Genomic DNA, 18,152 nt, shown 5'->3' on the forward strand with positions numbered 1-18,152 from the left:
CTGATTGAAAAGTAATGAGATTGATCTTTTTATAATAATAATAATAATAATTCATTACATTTAGAATTGGAAGACTCCACAGGCTAATATTCACTTCTATAGCATTCTAAAGGACAATATGTTTAAAAAATACATCTTTGAGAGCTGGTCATTCAATATACGGTAGCTGGGTATTTCGTGATCATCTAAAGTTTTAAAAATATCAAGTTGTCATTTGAATTTCTTACTGAGGTCTGGACTTAGATGTTCATGTCTATAGTTCTCAGAATGAAGAGTTCTGCACAAATATATATGAGAGTATTTTTCATCTCTGCCTATGTAATCTTGTTGATGAACTCATTTTAAATTAACAGCTGTCATTCACTATACTTACTCCTTTTATTATTTTAAACATTTTTGTCTTGTCACCCTCCATTTCCTTGAAATGAAAAAGATTGAACTCTTTTAGTCCTCCTCCTCATGCTTGGTTAGCTGATAGAGATGCTCATATCAGGCTTTTTAAGGCCGATACCGATCACCCATTTCATGTTACTTGATGGGCCGATTCAGATTTTTTTTTTTGTTTATTTCATTAAAAAATATTTTACACTAAGTTCCTTCCTAACCAGATGCATAGAAGCTTTATGTCCTATATTAAAGTGTATTTTTATAATTAAAGTATAGACCATTTTTTATTAACAAAATGAAATTCTGTTGGCTTATTGCTCAGTGACCACAAAAATAATAAAAAAAATAAAATTTCCTTAAAATACATACTTTAACATGTAAAAAATTTACCCATAATAGAAATTATATAAAAGAAAATAAAATGCTTCTCATAATTACAAGCAGTCATAATGTTTAATTTTTTCTGTAATGTACTTATATGAAATAAGGCTTAATTAAAAAAGTAGTTTTCACAATTTCTCTAACAAAAAAAAATAATGTATATATTCTCGTACAATCAAACACTGCTTAAGTTTAAATATATATTCACTTACAGGTTTTAATCATTAATTGCACTACAGCTTGTATTGCTGTTAAATTATACATTTGTTATTTATACAGGTGTGTTTTTTTTCTTCAGTGTATCAGCTAGACATTTGTAATTCTTCATGTGTAATTATAAATATGGATTGTCATTTTAATTATGTAGCAGTTCTTAACACAAAGTATACTGTATGACACAAAGCAACATTTAATAAGCACAGGACTCATTTTTGAAAAAGCCAAAAATGTATCAAACATTCATAAGTTGTTTATCCAGAAGACTAACATGCTTAACAGATTTATAATTAAAAGATGCATTTGGCTGTTAAGCTAACAAGCCTATTGTTTACTAAGCAGCAATTTCTAAATCTTTTCCAAATGAAAAATGTAAGCTGCTGCACTTAAAATAATCTCACTGTCCAAACTCAAACAGTGTTCTTTTTAATTTAAATGACAAAATAAAAAGGTCTGAATTAATTAAAGTAGCTTTTCTTGCCATCTAATTGCACAGGAAGGCTCCACAGATTCCTTTTTCTTAGTTCATTACTCCACTTTCTTTAACGTAAAGGCTAATGCAGTATTAAATTCGCTACTCACTCTCTGGTAAAACAAGTCTTTACTTGCTGATCTTTGTTTACACTGCAGGAAGTTTGCTGCCAAAGAAACAAAAAGACATGTTGGTTCAACTACTCTATTACCTTGCGTAAAGGAGCATTGCGACTAAATTACCATAAAGCTTAGAAAGCAGGGGCTCAAAAGATTGTGTTTGTTTTTTTTTTTTTTTTGTGTTAGTCCAATTTACCGATCACCAATTAATTCTTTTTTAGTGAAAAAAATCAGCTGATTTAGATCAGTAGCAGATTGACCGGAGCATCCTACAGCATCTTTCTGCCTACTCCAAATCAGGCTAAAAGTGAAGCATAGCAGAGCATTGTGGATTGAAAATTCATTAAAATCTGGTTTGATGAGAAACAAAACCTTGGAGAAAGGTTTCCTGACAATATATACAGGACATAATTTTAGCATATCTAATACTGCCGAATTCTCATTTAAACTAATCTTAATGTTCACTGCAGAATAGTAAGACATTATAATCTAAACTATCCAACATTAAGAATTAATAATGTATGATATTCCAACCATTACTTCATTTTTCCCATTGCTCTTTTTATTGGTGAGAGGCAAAAGGGAAAGATACAGTAATGCGTGAAAAGGTATGTTTCATAATGTTAAAATCATCAACTATAAAAAGTGTAAATTCCAAGTCAGTAAAACAAAGTAGTGCAGAAATGTTCATAGTAATGTAATGTACAAGAAAAATGTCACACTTCACATCAAGTCAGGTGTTCTCCTTTCCTGAAAATCTCATTGAAATGGATGATTGAATACTACAGTATGCAGAGCTTTTAAACCACAATGATTAGAAGGAAAGCTCATTGTCATTTTTGATGTACGCCAAAACAATATTTGCATATATATTGTATTGTACTGTATAATAAGAGTAATCTGGGGACAAATTATGTTTTCTGTCTGTCTGTCTATCTATCTAATTACACACCTCAATGATTGAATTAAGTCTTTATTTTTGTAATAGTCCATGCTTTTTTTTCCACAAGTGAGATGTTTAAAACACAGAATGTTTTGTAATTGAGGATCTGCCAGTAAAATAGAAACACACATTATAAAAATTGGCAAGCATGGTCTTAAACTCTGTAAAGATGATTTTCATAGTGATGCCCTAGTGTGTGTTTTTGTGTGTGTTCACCTTGTGATGGCCTGGTGCCCTGTTCAGGGATTTTTTTTGCCTTATGTCTTATGCATGCTTCCCATGATCCTGACAGGAATAAGCAGGTGATGAAATTCTGTTTGTGTATAACAAATTCTGTTCAAGGTCTCCAAAAATCTCCTGGCATTTGCTGACACCTATGGAACTGCTAATAACAACTTAATGTGCAGTTGGTTGAAACCATGCATTCATGTTCGATACTTTATATTAGGCTTCCCAAATCTCAACGATGGAATAGATGGCACTTAAAAGCTCATTAAATGCTGACCGTATAAAGTAATACTGTAACTGCACTGACAAGTTGCATCTGCCTGGGGATATGTCATCATCCGTTTGAGCTGGCTTTCCATCATGCAAATGAGGAGGTTCAGAGCCAGCTGCAGGGCGCCTATAAAAACAGCTAGCCTGCCAACATCGCAAATAAGTTCTAATTTGTGTGGTAATAGGAAGCAGCCCTTTTAAGCAAGCAATGTTAAGAGCAATAACCTATGGGCACTCAACATGGAGCTAGAATACAAATCATTCCATAGCACCACAGGTATGCAGCTAAGCCAGTGCATGGCCAGTCATATTGTGCAGTTTTTTTTGTAATCAATTTTTTATTTATGTTAAAAACAAATAGTAAGGCAAAAAAAAAAGAAAAACACGTTTTTATGTATAGATTTTGAAGACCCCCTCCCCCCAGCCCAAACACCCCCAAAACGCCCACCCAAAAACTATTTAAGAATGTGGATATTAAATTACAAGTAATGGAACATGCAGGTCCATATAGTGCAAGTACACATTCTGATGAAGGCAAACTGTTTTAGCAGAAGTTCACATTTCAACATCACATCAGTGGCAAAAGCCATAGCTTTCTTTTTTGGTTGCCAAATGCACTATACTGTATATGTTTGCATCTAAATATATTTTAGTAATTCTTAAGTCTGTTCTTTGATATTATTTTCAGTTGCTGCCAAATATGTCTCACATTGTTACAGAATTGTTTAAGGCATTGAAGTATGACTTTCAAAAAGTAGTACAGTTACAATCAAACTTGACAAATTCAAAACTCTGGTGTACTTGGTTGTCTGTAGGCCTTTTATACTCCTCAGTTCATGATGCCCTCATTAAGTGATTTTATGCACTAACTTTGCTTGATTGCAAATCCTCCTAAACAGTAAACATGTATCAAGTAGTAAGCTGTCAGTATGTTAGGGTTCTCCCAAGGAATTTCACCATTGTAATTTAAGTCTATTTTTCTTTTTTTTTTTTTTTAAAAAAAAAAGTTTTTAGGCAAAAACAGACAGTCCAACTGTGTCTCACTTTAGCTGTACATTTAAAAAACCATTCAGGATTTTTTTTTATCTTGTCTCCTATATGCACATTCCTTCCAAAAGCAGCCTATTTTCATTTTTTGTTTTAAGTTTCTAGTATCATCAGTGAAGTGGAAGCCATATCTTTGAAATGAGAGAGAGGAGCTGTTTTCCTTTCTGCGGAGATTCATCACAGTTTAGCTGTACTCTTCCTTTCGGTTTGAAGGCCTCTGATCTGTAAATTCCTATTGACAAGGTTATTGATTCGACTTAATGGAAACACTCGGCATGCACAAAGTGATCTTGTTAGAGAGAAAGTGCTGACGCATGTACTTCATATCTGTCTTGTTCTACCAATGGATACAATGGAGCAGTAGGAATTTTATACAGAACAACCAAATCTAAAAAAAAATCTCATTACGATCTACTTGTCTGTTAGGTTGTTTTTGGTTCTATTCGGCATGCTGTGTTACCAGAGGCTGGAGTGTGTAATACCATTGCTAGTCTCTCTTAAAAACTGAAGCACTATGAGCTTTATGTGTTTGTTTTAGAAGAGGAACAGTTCAATGTATTAAATGTCACATTTTATTGATCTTTGATTGATTCATTATTACGGTTTAACAGACAGCTTAAACCAAAATGACTTACAAAAAATGTCTATTTACATAAAATCCCCTTTAAACTATTAGAAGGAAAGTATAAAGTTAACAAATGAGAGAAAATAAAAATTACATTTAGGGCACAAAGGATCTAGTATTACAGTCAGCCTTAGATGAGAATTAGAAGTGTACCAAATCTTAGTAATTAAAATAAAATATATATATTCAGTAAATATTTACATTCAGTATGGACAGCAGAGAAGAAAGCCTGATCTGTCCCCAAATGCTTTTAGTTGTTTTCCATGTTTGCTTTGAAGTGAGATGAACATATGAGCAGTAAGCATTTCATAACTGGCGTGTGCTATCATCTCCAACCTAATCGATAGATAGATAGATGCTTTATTAATCCCAGAGGGGAAATTCACATACTCCAGCAGCAGCATACTGATACAAAAAACAATATTAAATTAAAGAGTGGATAACAGTGCAGGTATACAGACAGACAATAACTTTGTATAATGTTAACGTTTACCTCCCCTAGTGGAATTTGAAGAGTCGCATAGTGTCGGGGAGGAATGATCTCCTCAGTCTGTCAGTGGAGCAAGACAGTGACAGCAGTATGTCGCTGAAGCTACTCCTCTGTCTGGAGATGATACTGTTTAGTGGATGCAGTGGATTCTTCATGATTGACAGGAGCCTGCTGAGCGCCCGTCGCTCTGCCACGGATGTCAAACTGTCCAGCTCCGTGCCTACAATAGAGCCTGCCTTTCTCAGCAGTTTGTCCAGGCGTGAGGTCGACCTTCTTCTTAATGCTGCCACCCCAGCACACCACCGCGTAGAAGAGGGCATTCGCCACAACTGTTTGATAGAACATCTGCAGCATCTTATTGCAGATGTTGAAAGATGCCAACCTTCTAAGGAAGTATAGTCGGCTCTGTCCTCTCTTGCACAGAGCATCAGTATTGGCAGTCCAGTCCAATTTATCATCCAGCTGCACTCCCAGGTATTTATAGGTCTGCACCCTCTGCACACAGTCATCTCTGATGATCACGGGGTCCATGAGGGGCCTGGTCCTCCTAAAATCCACCACCAGCTCCTTGGTTTTGCTGGTGTTCAGTTGTAGGTGGTTTGAGTCGCACCATTTAACAAAGTCCTTGATTAGGTTCCTATATTCCTCCTCCTGCCCACTCCTGAAGCAGCCCACAATAGCAGTGTCGTCAGCGAACTTTTGCACGTAGCAGGACTTCGAGTTGTATTGGAAGTCCGATGTATATAGGCTGAACAGGACCGGAGAAAGTACAGTCCCCTGCGGCACTCCTGTGTTGCTGACCACAATGTCAGACCTGCAGTTCCTGAGACTCACATACTGAGGTCTGTCTGTAAGATAGTCCACGATGCATGACACCAATATCAAATACAGCCTCTTGTATCCTGCCAAACTGAAAGTGGAAGTTCAAGACGGACATTATATTTTCTTCAGCAAAGAAGAAGCTGAAAAAGAATTAAAGAAGCTGTTTCCGACACTTTTTTTGAAAGTTAATTAAAATTAAAGAGCCGTATTCTATCAAGGCACGGGAAAGACCCATGATCTGATCGCTGGATCCATGTTTAAAGAGACTGGTATTATAATTATACATCTCTTATTCTCTTTTTTTTTATTTTTTTTTATCTGGACTTTATATGTTATATGTTTATGTTTTAATCAGAGTTATAGACGTGAGTGTGAAAATGTGGAAGTGATTAAAGTAGGATTCGTTTTATTTATTTATTTCTTTTCTTTTTTTTTTTATTTTTCTTTTTTTTTTTTTTTTTTATTTATTTATTTATTTTTTTTATTTTACTATACCTTAAAGTAGACTGTTTAACTTCATACCCTTGGTTTAATGCTTGTTCTACTATTTATACAATTACCATTATACTATTACAGTATGAATTACCAGGTTTATCCTGGACTAGTTTTTAAAATCACTCCCAGGGTTGTTTTTTTTTTTTTTTTTTTTAACCTTAATATCTTAACTTAAAAGCGCTGAAGATTATTTCAAGATTAAATATTGTTAATGAGAACATTTTCGGCAGATAGTATTAAGGATTTAACTGTAAAAGATATCTCTGTTTTAATTCTGTAACGCCGCTGCAGGGTGGGGTTTGTTTTGTTTTGGACGTGCTCTGTCTCTTCGTATGTCAGAGGACTGGAACATCGCGAAGTGGGGTCTAGCCTCATGTGGGGAGGCAAAATGGGGGGGGGGGGGGGAAAAGGGGGGGAGAGAAGGAGAGCAGGTTATATCTAATCTATTCTTATAATCCTTATAATTATAAATATCAATGCAGCAACAGGCTAACATGCAACAACTCCTGGGGAATCTTGAAACTAAGATTAAAACTGCCATATTACCAATTAAAACTATAAAATGACATTAAAAACTCAGAATCAATGTCTCCATGATGGGACAGTTAACTTTGTGAGCTGGAATGTTAAAGGCCTGAATCACGAATTAAAGAGAAAGAAAGTATGCTCTCACCTAACAGGCTTAAACGCTAAAATAGTATTTTTACAGGAGACCCACTTACTAACCAAGGATCAGTTCAGATTACAAAAAGACTGGACTGGCCAAATGTTCCATTCTAGCTTTTTAAAGAAAACTAGAGGGGTGGGAATTCTCATACATAGAACAGTTCCATTTGTAGCATCAGAGGTAGTGTCGGACCCTGAAGGGAGATATGTGATGGTCATGGGCAACTTATATAACAGTAAAATGATTTTGATAAATGTTTATGCACCCAATGTTGATGATAAGGAATTCATGCAAAATCTATTTGCATCCATTCCCAGTGTGAACACTCATAAAATTATAATGGCTGGGGACTTTAACTGTGTTTTAAATCCACTCTTAGATAGGACTCCTGTGACGGGGGACGACATCTAATACTGCAAAGATAATTACACAGTTTTTAAATGATCACAACTTATCAGACCCCTGGAGGTTTCTTAACCCAAACTCAAGAACATACTCGTTCTACTCACCAGTGCATTATAGCTACTCAAGAATTGATTATTTTTTTATAGATAATAATTTCCTGCCTACAATTAAATCATGCAAATATGACACAATTGTTATCTCTGACCATGCCCCTCTAGTCTTGGAGCTAAAATCAATAAGCCCCTCGTACTCACCTCGCAGATGGCGTCTTAACCCTCTTTTATTGGCAGACGAGAACTGCACAGAATTTATATCCAAACAAATCAGCTTCTTCCTAGAGACAAACACGTCTACAGAGGTTTCTGCAGGAACACTCTGGGAAACTCTAAAGGCCTTCCTAAGAGGCCAGATTATTTCATATCTTTCCCATAGAAATAAATTAGAAACCAAGAAAGTGTCAGAGCTAAGAAATGAAATTACTAGAATAGATGAAGAACAAGCCAGGCGTCCAAGTGAAGCTCTTCACAGGAAAAGGCAGGCCTTGCATACAGAACTTAACATCTTAACAACTAAAGAAACTGAACAACTTATTTATAAGTCTAGACAGCATTACTATGAACACGGAGAAAAAGCTAATAAGCTTTTAGCTCAACAAATTCATAAACAAGAAGTTCACAATGCAATACCAGTAATCACCAACAAGAATGGAGAAGAAATCATCGACCATAATAAAATAATGCACACATTTAGAGATTACTATAAGTCTTTATATTCCACTGAGCCCAAAGAAGACAACACGCAATCTAATGCATTTCTGGATAATTCACAAATACCACAAATAGATGCTTTAAGTGCTGAGGAACTAGATAAACCTCTAACGCTAACAGAATTACTAGACGCTATAAAGTCACTACAAAGCGGGAAATCATCAGGCCCTGATGGTTACCCCGTAGAGTTTTATAAGAAATTCTCCACTCAGCTAGCTCCACTCTTATTGGTAACATTTACAGAAGCTAAAGACCACCAAATACTACCTCAAACATTTCGACAAACATTAATCACCGTCTTTCCTAAACAAAATAAGGACTTGTTACAATGTGCATCATATAGACCAATTTCACTCCTGAATAATGATGTTAAGATACTCTCAAAAATCCTAGCTAGAAGGATGGAGAAAGTGCTGCCCTCGGTAATATCACAAGATCAAACTGGATTTATTAAAGGCCGACATCTATCTTCAAATCTCCGACGCTTGTTTAATGTTATATATTCACCAGCAAAATCAAACACCCCAGAGATATTACTATCATTAGACGCAGAAAAGGCATTTGACATGATCGAATGGAATTACCTTTTCACTGCATTGGAGAAATTTGGGTTTGGCCCGAATATTTGTGCTTGGATTAAACTACTGTATACCAGTCCAGAAGCTTCAGTTTGTATTAATAAAATTTGCTCAGACTACTTTAAACTAGAACGTGGTACCAGACAAGGTTGTCCCTTGTCGCCACTGTTGTTTGCAATCGCTATTGAACCACTGGCGGTTCACTGCCGAAATTCTCATCAGATAAAGGGGATTGTCAGAGAAGGACTGGAACAGAAAATTTCTCTATATGCAGATGATATGGTCTTATATATATCGGACCCAGAAAACACTGTCCCTGCTGTTTTAACAGCACTAACAGAATTTCAAAAGATATCTGGTCTTAGAATTAATCTGAATAAAAGTATACTCTTTCCAGTGAACTCACAAGCATATAATATTAAATTAGACACCCTACCTTTTACCATAGCAGATCAGTTTAAATACCTAGGGGTAAATATCACAAGTAAACATAAAGCTCTTTATCAACAAAATTTTGGCGTCTGTATGGAAAAAATTAAGCAAGACTTGCATAGATGGTCAACCCTTCATCTCACTCTAGCCGGAAGAATTAACAGTGTTAAGATGAATATCCTTCCTAAACTTCTCTTTTTATTTCAAAACATTTCAATATATATCAATAAATCGTTTTTTAAACAGTTAGATTCAATAATAACCTCATTCATTTGGAACTCAAAACACCCACGTATCCGAAGAGCGACCCTACAAAGACCTCAGGCAGAAGGTGGCATGGCTTTACCTAATTTTCAGTTTTATTACTGGGCAGCAAACATACAAGCCATAAAAACCTGGACACAAATAAATGCACATACACAGGCTTGGTCTGCAATAGAAGTAAAATCCTGTAGTACTTCTTTATATTCCCTGCTTTGCTCTCCAATAAATGAAAGTTATCGCAAATATACTAATAACCCAATTGTGCTTTACTCACTCAGAATATGGAACCAAATTAGGAAGCATTTTAAGATGGAAAATCTTTTATCAGTGGCACCTTTGCAAGGGAACCACGTCTTTCAACCTTCGCAAGTATATCCAGTTTTTAATACCTGGAAAAGTTTTGGGATTAAAATGCTCAGAGATCTTTATATAGACAACATATTTACATCTTTTGAACAATTACGTTCAAAATTTAACCTCCCAGCTACACATTTCTTTTACTATCTTCAAATTAGAAATTTTGTTAAACAGAAATTGCCCGATTTCCCCCACCTTGCACCCTCCACAATGCTGGAAAAAATACTGCTCAATTCCGAGGAAACAAACACTATTTCCGCAATATATAAAATCTTATTAGAGTCCCTACCTTTCAAAGATCCAAGAGGATCTCTTAATCAATATATCAGAAAAGGAGTGGAAGGTAGCAAAGCAGAGAATTCACTCGAGTTCTATATGCGCAAAGCATAGAATTATTCAACTAAAAATTATATATCGAGCTCATCTGTCTCGCTTAAAACTGTCCAAAATGTTTCCAGGCCAGGATCCAACCTGCGAGCGCTGCAACCAAGCTCCTGCCTCACTGGGTCACATGTTCTGGGCCTGCACCAAACTAACATCATTTTGGACAAAAATTTTTAAGTGCCTCTCAGACAGCCTTAGTATCACAATCCCTCCTAACCCACTAACAGCTGTGTTTGGTGTCCTTCCAGATGGACTTGAATTGGAGAAGGACAAACAAACGGTGATTGCATTCACTACACTCTTGGCACGCAGACTTATTTTGTTAAATTGGAAGAATCCTAATTCTCCTCTTATAAGTCAGTGGGAAACTGATGTTTTATATTATTTGAAATTGGAAAAAAATCAAATTTTCAGTTAGAGGATCTGTACAAAATTTTTTCAAAACTTGGCAGGATTTAATCAATATTATTTTAGAATAAGAGAATTAACTATTATTGTATTTAACTCCCTTCTCCATCTCTTATTTATATAGATATTTACTTCTCCCCTTCTTTTGTCTAATGTTGCCTTATTAAAAAGCTTAAAGAAATTTTCCTTTAGCTAAGCTCTCCTTCTCAGGGATGGGGTTTGATTTGTTTTCAAATTTGTTGGGTTATAAATGGATCTGTTTGTATGGAATGATTACAATGAAAATTAATAAAATAAAAATATAAAAAAAAAAAAAAAAAAAAAAAAAAAAATAATAATAATATTTTGTTAGTATTAAAAAGAAAAAATCATTTAACACATGCTTAGCATTACTGTTATAAACTAAACAATGTATAAACATTAACAGATGATTATTAAAGCAGCATGTTAATGGTCTCCTTACATGTTTTATGTGATTCATATGGGAACATTCGTGTAGCCCTGGAGTTTCAACCAACATGGTCTATGGAGGGCCTGTCCATTTGAGTGTTGAAATCCACTTGGCTAGTCTTGATTTACTTTTTATGTTTCAACTGTCTCTCCTTTTCAGTGTAACATCACCATTGGACTATACACTAACAGAAATTTATGAAGTTTATGTACATTTAGATTCTAATTTGTTTTGTTCTCAAATCAATAAAATAAAGCAGAAAAGACAACGGGGAGAAAAAGACAATTCACAAGAATACAACAAAAATATTTGCACAGTAAAGATACGGTTTATGTTATAGCAGGTATCGCAGGTTATTCAACATGGTTGCAAATTAAAAAGAAAGAATGGTGTAATTCTTGTTGGTAGTGTACTGTGTGACATACCACCAAGGCAAGAGTGTTTTTTTTATTGTTTATAATGACACAGGTTTTATTTTATAATGAATTTAAAACAGATTTAAGTCATACCTGTTTTTTTTTTTTTTTGCTGCAGATCTTACAGCTGCCTGCACTGCTTTTCTATTATGCTACCACATTATGATGGCAAAAGGCATTTGTTTTAAGTGTATTATTTGGTTCATCCTGTACTTTCTTAGGTGCTTAAGAAAGTGGTGGCACGCCTTTTCAGAATGTCATCAGGACAGATGTAGGTAGTTAGACATCCGTTACGTAAGAAGCCTGTAATGCCTATTCTTCTGTTGATGGTGACTTGGATGTGAGTCTCGGGCTCTCCTGATATTCACTATGAGCTCTTCATGGCATGGGCTAGGCTGACCTCAGTGCCCTTCTATTAAATCTATCTGCACATTCCTATATGCACTCTCTTCATTGTTGCTTATTTTGAGAGTGACATCTTCAGAAGATTTGATATTTGCTACCATAATGTGCAGAATTGTGCAGTAATAAATGCTTTTTCATCACCGCACCAGAAGTCCATGTTCATTTCCTGGCCTACCTACTGTTTATGTACTGTATACAGATTCTCCCAATGGCTGCTTGATTTTCCTCTCATCTTCTGTGTTTGGGTAATTGACATCTTTGAGTTTGTCCATTTGTGAATGAGTGTGCCCAGTGATGGATTACCAGCCTCTTTTCCACCCTGCATGGCCAGGATACCCTCTAGCTCCCCTTGATTATTTTTCAGATTAAATGAGTTAAGAAAATGAAAGTGATAAGTGTGTAGAACGGCTTCAGTGTTTAAAACATGCAGGAGCGAGTGACTTGTTGCCCCGGTGTAATATGCATGTTACCAAATCCTTTATGGAATTGCAAACAGTGACACACAAGCCGTGATTTCCTAGGTTTTAACATGGGGTGTGCCTGGTGAGTCCAGAACAGAAGCTGTTCATATGTGTCATATTTTGCCTTTTCATACTATTTAAGGCCATAGACATGAGCGCCACTACATAGCAGACAGGGCAGATGAGAATTTGAAAACAGCAGGAAACTAATCTTGCAGGGTTTTAATGGGAAAATGTCTTTCAGGCTAGCCGCTTCACAGGCCGTTTATTTTTTGTAAAGGTTTGAACACATTGTTGTCACTGACCTACAGTATGCTCACAATTCACTGGTTTCCAGAGAACCTTAAGGGGTAAGCACTGCATTTTGAACTTCAAAGAAGATATAAAATGTATTCAGCTTACATGTAAGTGAGGTGCTTGCGCTTGTATTTGCAGGTTTACTGGGATTCCTAGATGCTGACAGGTTGCATTCCTGATCCCATTCATTGGGAAATCACTGTATTAATATTGTGCTTCCAGTTTTCCTTAAATTGCACCTTTTCTTGTCAGATACCCTTTATAAGGTCATACTTCTTTTTGGTAGTGTATATTTCCTTATTTCTTAATCTGTGGACCCTGGAGTGGTGCCCTCTGTAGGGCTGCTTCCTCCCTTGTGCCCTGTGCTGTCCATACTGGCCTTGGCTGCCTGTGACCACGAATTTGATTAAGCAGGTTGGAAAGCGTTATGCACAGTATGTTAAGCTCTTTTTCTGTCATCTGGAGCAAACGCAGTAGTCTTTCCACCATGCTGCCTTTCTTTCCTTTAGTCATGGTGTGATGACACCTGCTTCTCCCGTAAGGTTTCCTCTTCATAATAAAGTATGATGTGTTGTGCAGAAGTGTCTGACCATCATATCTGTTTATTGGATGCAGCATGCATTTTCAGATCAATAAGTACAATAAAGAAATGAAAACGCAAATAATATCTAAGTCTCTCCTAACTAAGAGAGCTCTGTTTAGCTCAGTATACAGTATCTGTTTTATTTTATCTCAGCTTTGACCTTTAAAGTTCCATATGACAGTCCTTATGACAGGCATCTTTACTAGCACTTTCAGGTATCACAAATTGTTATTTGGTCAGACTTTTCTTCTAGAATTGAATTTAGCGTTTTTCTTTGGTTTATTGTCTTTTATTCTGTTTAATGCTTTGTATATCCTTTGTCTGTTTTTACTGTTCTGTGACTCTGTGAGGTTCCTTGAGCATGGGAAAGGTGTTATATAAATAACATGTATGAAATACTGACTGATTGATTGATTGAAAAGAGATTTTATTTTAACAGTGACAAAAAATAAACATTAAAGGATACTGAACACGATTTGCATGTGTCTGTCTAACAATGTTAAAAAAAAATAATTACATGTTGTGATCAAATAATGAGAAGTTGGCTACAGAAGTGGGCTTTTACTTTGTAGCCCTAGGAAATCACAAAAAAATAAATATATTTTTGTTATTATTTTAAGACTTGTTTTTCCATAACAATGCAGAACATACACTGATTGGTGCACATAGCATTCTATAATGACATCTATAATAGACAGGAGTATGGCACAATTAAGCATATGGTTGTGCTGTTGTAAGGTTCAAAATAGTATAAAACATCTTGAGATCGCTTTCTATCAAACTTGAATGTAGCTTTATATTTAATTTTATGTATTTTTTAAACGCACTTTTCCCAAAGGATTGTGAGGAGCTGGACCACATACCAGTACAAATGTATTTCTTGGAGAAACATTTTGTCATATCTAATTTTGGCATGTGCTGTTCTTAAGCACTCTAGACATTTGCAACACTGGATGGTTAGCTGAACAGGGCTGCTGGTGACACAAGATGACAATCAAGGCTCACTTACTGTATGTACTGTAACAACATGCTCAGACTGAGGAGCCAGAGTTCATTAAGCCATATGTGGAAAAACTTGTAGGTAGGAGATTTGGCTCACAAGGATCTGTTTACTGGGGTGCTGATATAAAATAGTTTAACTGTGTAGGATTATTTGTGGCCATTGCCTGTTTGTAATGCATTACTGTAGGGTTTTATATTTAAGAGTAAGTACACATAGAGAATAAAGTCTCATTATTAGAATAAAAATTATATGCTGCAAAAATGTATAATTTCTTAATGATGTACTATATATAACAGTATTTTTTTAAAGAGAATCTAAATCTTAACACTCTTTACATTTTGTCATCTCAGGTTTGCAATATATTGAAACATGCACCATGTCAAAGGGATCATTTTATAAACTTTCAATCAGTTTACACAAAATGTAAATCTTCACATTGATGAAGTATTCATCGTCTTTGTAACTGTAAACTTAAATATTTGCAGATGGAACATTTCAGCCTTGACAAAAGGTTTTTTAAATAATCTTGGCAATAAACAAACTGCCTCTCACTCTCTCTTTAGTCGCACAGCATGGTTAGACACTTTAATAATAAGACTTGAAAATGGAGACAGAAGAGCAATGTAAGTGTAATTCCATGGAAATAGTTTTTAAACTTCCCTTAGTGTTTAGTGCAATTCACAGTATAGAAATGGAGGGCAAATGTAAAAAAACTGCCAAAAGCTGGCAGTCCCATAAATTTCTATTTAAGGTACTGCAATATCAATTTATGACAGTGAATATATCACTGATGTTCGCTACAATAGAAAAGTAATTAATTAATTAATTAATTATCAATCGTCTCAAGGGCATCATACAAGAATAGAACCTTGTTTATGTGTTAAAAGTTTAATGTTTTATGATTAGACTATAATAAAACAGTTTGGCCAGGATGTTAAACTGTATGTGTGGTACAAATTACGGAGTATCATTCCAGGTCATAAACTTCCCACAGTAAAAACTGAAGAAGCCTGCGTTTTGTTATGGGTATGCTGGTCATCTAGTAAAGATGAACTAAGCATGAATGAGAAAATCACCAGAAACAGAGGAGAACTGAAACCTTGGGTCAGTGTAATAACTTTAAATGAAGAAAATGAATGTTCTTCAGTGGGCTAGTCCTGACATTATTTCCATCCATCCATCCATTATCCAACCCGCTGTATCCTAACCACAGGGTCACAGTTTATTGTATTAAAGTACACTTTCACTTACAAGGTCTCCATTTCAGTCCATTCTCTAAGCCTTACATAATCAAATGTTAGAGTTGTGAGGAACTGGAGCCTAACCCAGTAGCCTAAAATGTATCAAAACTCTAGGCGTTTAGACAGTTTTTATTGGAGTAGTGTATTGTAATAGTGTGTGACATGCCAGTCGATTAGGTTGTAGTACTCAGGCTCGGCTGGTTGGTTCAGTTGTGCTGTTCACAATGAGAGTTAGGGTGTGATGGGTGGTGTTCAGTTGTGGGAGGTAAGTAGTGTCAAGAGCTAAGGATGAATCCTGTCTCAGTTAAAATATTGTGGATTTCATTTTACTTTACAACAATTTTACCATTTGTTTACTGTCACAATTGTTTAAGTGGTATTCATATGAAATTACCTTTAAATTACCTGCATTATGCTTGAGAGACAAATTATTAAGGGCAACTGCTCAAGTGTTATGACTCAGGTCTTTGGGTTATTAAATTTTAATTCTTTTTCCTTGAAACAGAGCCAAGACGATCAAGAATACTGTTTCTGTGAACTTGGAACTCACAGCAGAAGAATGGAAGAAAAAATATGAGAAGGAAAAGGAGAAAAGTAAAAGCCTTAAGAATATTATTCAGCGTTTAGAGATGGAGCTCAACCGTTGGAGGAATGGTAAGCAGTGCATTCTGGGGCATTTGTTGTGCTGCATGAGAGTGTGCTATTGGTACTGGAAAGATTAATTTTGCTTAGCCATCTTTAAAGAGAAATGCCACTCGTCAAAAACGTTGAGTTTATCTTAACAAAACACACATTTGTCATAAGGTCAAATGGAGAACACAAAATAACAAAGGAAAATATCAATAACTAGACATTAAGCCCGTTACAGTAACAGGCGCTAGAACAGTAGTCCATAAACATTAGTATGAACAGTCTATATTAAATGGCAAGGGACCTTTTACCTCAGTAAATTTTTTCCGTAAAATGCCTGTAATCTTCTCTGACAGTAATACTGGCTTTGCTGTCCGTAATATGCATTTAATTTTCTGTCACAACAGTTGGCAATCAGCAGATTCTCCCCTGCAAGTAATGTAATGTGCGCGAAAATAAATCTATTTTTAAAAGTCATCATATTGTAATATCATGAAAATTCGTATATTTAGGAAAACCCCTTCAACGACTGACACTTGACACTTTACCGGGCCAAGCTTCTTAATCGCAAATCTGACATCCTCAGAGTGAACACTTGCACAACAATGGGGAAGCTGGTCTCCGCGTCTCAGTACCCGATTGGATTTTTCGTGTTTTATGTTTTACCTCATTTACCGAAATCTGATTGGATCTACCGCATGGTATTTTATAGGTCCCGCCCTCTTTGTCTTGTGTGACGCATCAGGCGGCCTTTGAAGCATCGCACCGTGTCCCGCGCACGCGCACTTCACCAGAAGAGACACACACATGGACACTGGATGCACACAAGGGTTTTATTAAAGAGGATAGTCTATTGCCTCCTTAGACATTCATATGAAGCCCTTGCCCTGGCTATTTAGCCTAGTAATGTATATATCTTAAAAGTAATATCAGAACTGGTCTCTCTGCACTTCTCTGTCTTTCTCTTTCTCGTCCCCTCAAGTCTAACCTCTGTTTTTTTTGCTGGCGAGATGTCGTTCAGATGGCCTAAGCATCATAATCGTATCCTGGGCAGGATTATGCATCTCTACCTGAAGGAGTTTAAGGTCCTCTAGCTTCACTCACTTTTCCTGTATCTCCAAGTGTTCTTTAAACAGAAAGGCCTGCAAAGCAGCTCCTTACTGCTCTTTCCCCTTATCCCTCAAATGTAGAAGAGCTGCTGTATTGGTCTTTGGACTGCCTGACATGGTTTTACTTTGTTTGGTACCATCAGTGGGTTTACTTTCACAGCATTTTTTTTTTGTCCATAGCGGCACTGATAGGTGTACTGTAAGTGCTACTGTTAGGATTGCCCCTTGACTTCTGATCTCTTGATGTATTGATTTTTTGCCATCCTTTGCCTTTAGGCCACCCCCTTACAGTATTGTATATTAAGTGTGGATATGGATGGACTACTTAATTCATGTCCTAGAGGAGTGCTGTGCTTGTATAGCATGATAGAAAAACAACATGTTGAAATGAAAAGAGATGGCCATTAACTACAGCAAGATTATTTACAATAATCATATAATGTTATTAAGTGTTGTATTATAGCTCCAAGTATTTACATAGATTCGTGGTCTTTACTTAGGTGAATGCATGGTCATCTTGGAGCAAAAGAAATCACACAGAGAAACACTTATATGCAGTTTTCTATAGCAATGAGCATAATTATGGTTAAGAAATTCCTTCTACAAGCAGTATATATTGATGTGCTTATTTTTTGGAAGAAAATACTACTGACACGAGGGATTTTTCACCATGGAAACAGCAAAATCAATTGAAACTAGAGAAGATGCAGCTGAGTATAGCAGAGCACAGTCAATTTCCCTTGAATAAGCAAAATAGCTTTAACCATATTGTTGCACGATTCAGTTTTATTATACATTT

At 35.8% G+C, this 18,152-nt stretch overlaps 1 protein-coding gene across 1 annotated transcript in view; it reads left to right on the top strand.

Annotated features, from left to right (window-relative positions):
* kif5c (kinesin family member 5C) overlaps positions 1-18,152 on the top strand; it is a 168,327-nt gene that overhangs the window by 90,852 nt on the left and 59,323 nt on the right. Inside the window, 1 exon segment of the mRNA XM_028806530.2 lies at positions 16,120-16,268. Coding sequence (XP_028662363.1) covers positions 16,120-16,268 — 149 coding nt within the window.

Source organism: Erpetoichthys calabaricus, chromosome 8, assembly GCF_900747795.2.
Source record: "Erpetoichthys calabaricus chromosome 8, fErpCal1.3, whole genome shotgun sequence".
Taxonomy (NCBI): Eukaryota; Metazoa; Chordata; class Cladistia; order Polypteriformes; family Polypteridae; genus Erpetoichthys; species Erpetoichthys calabaricus.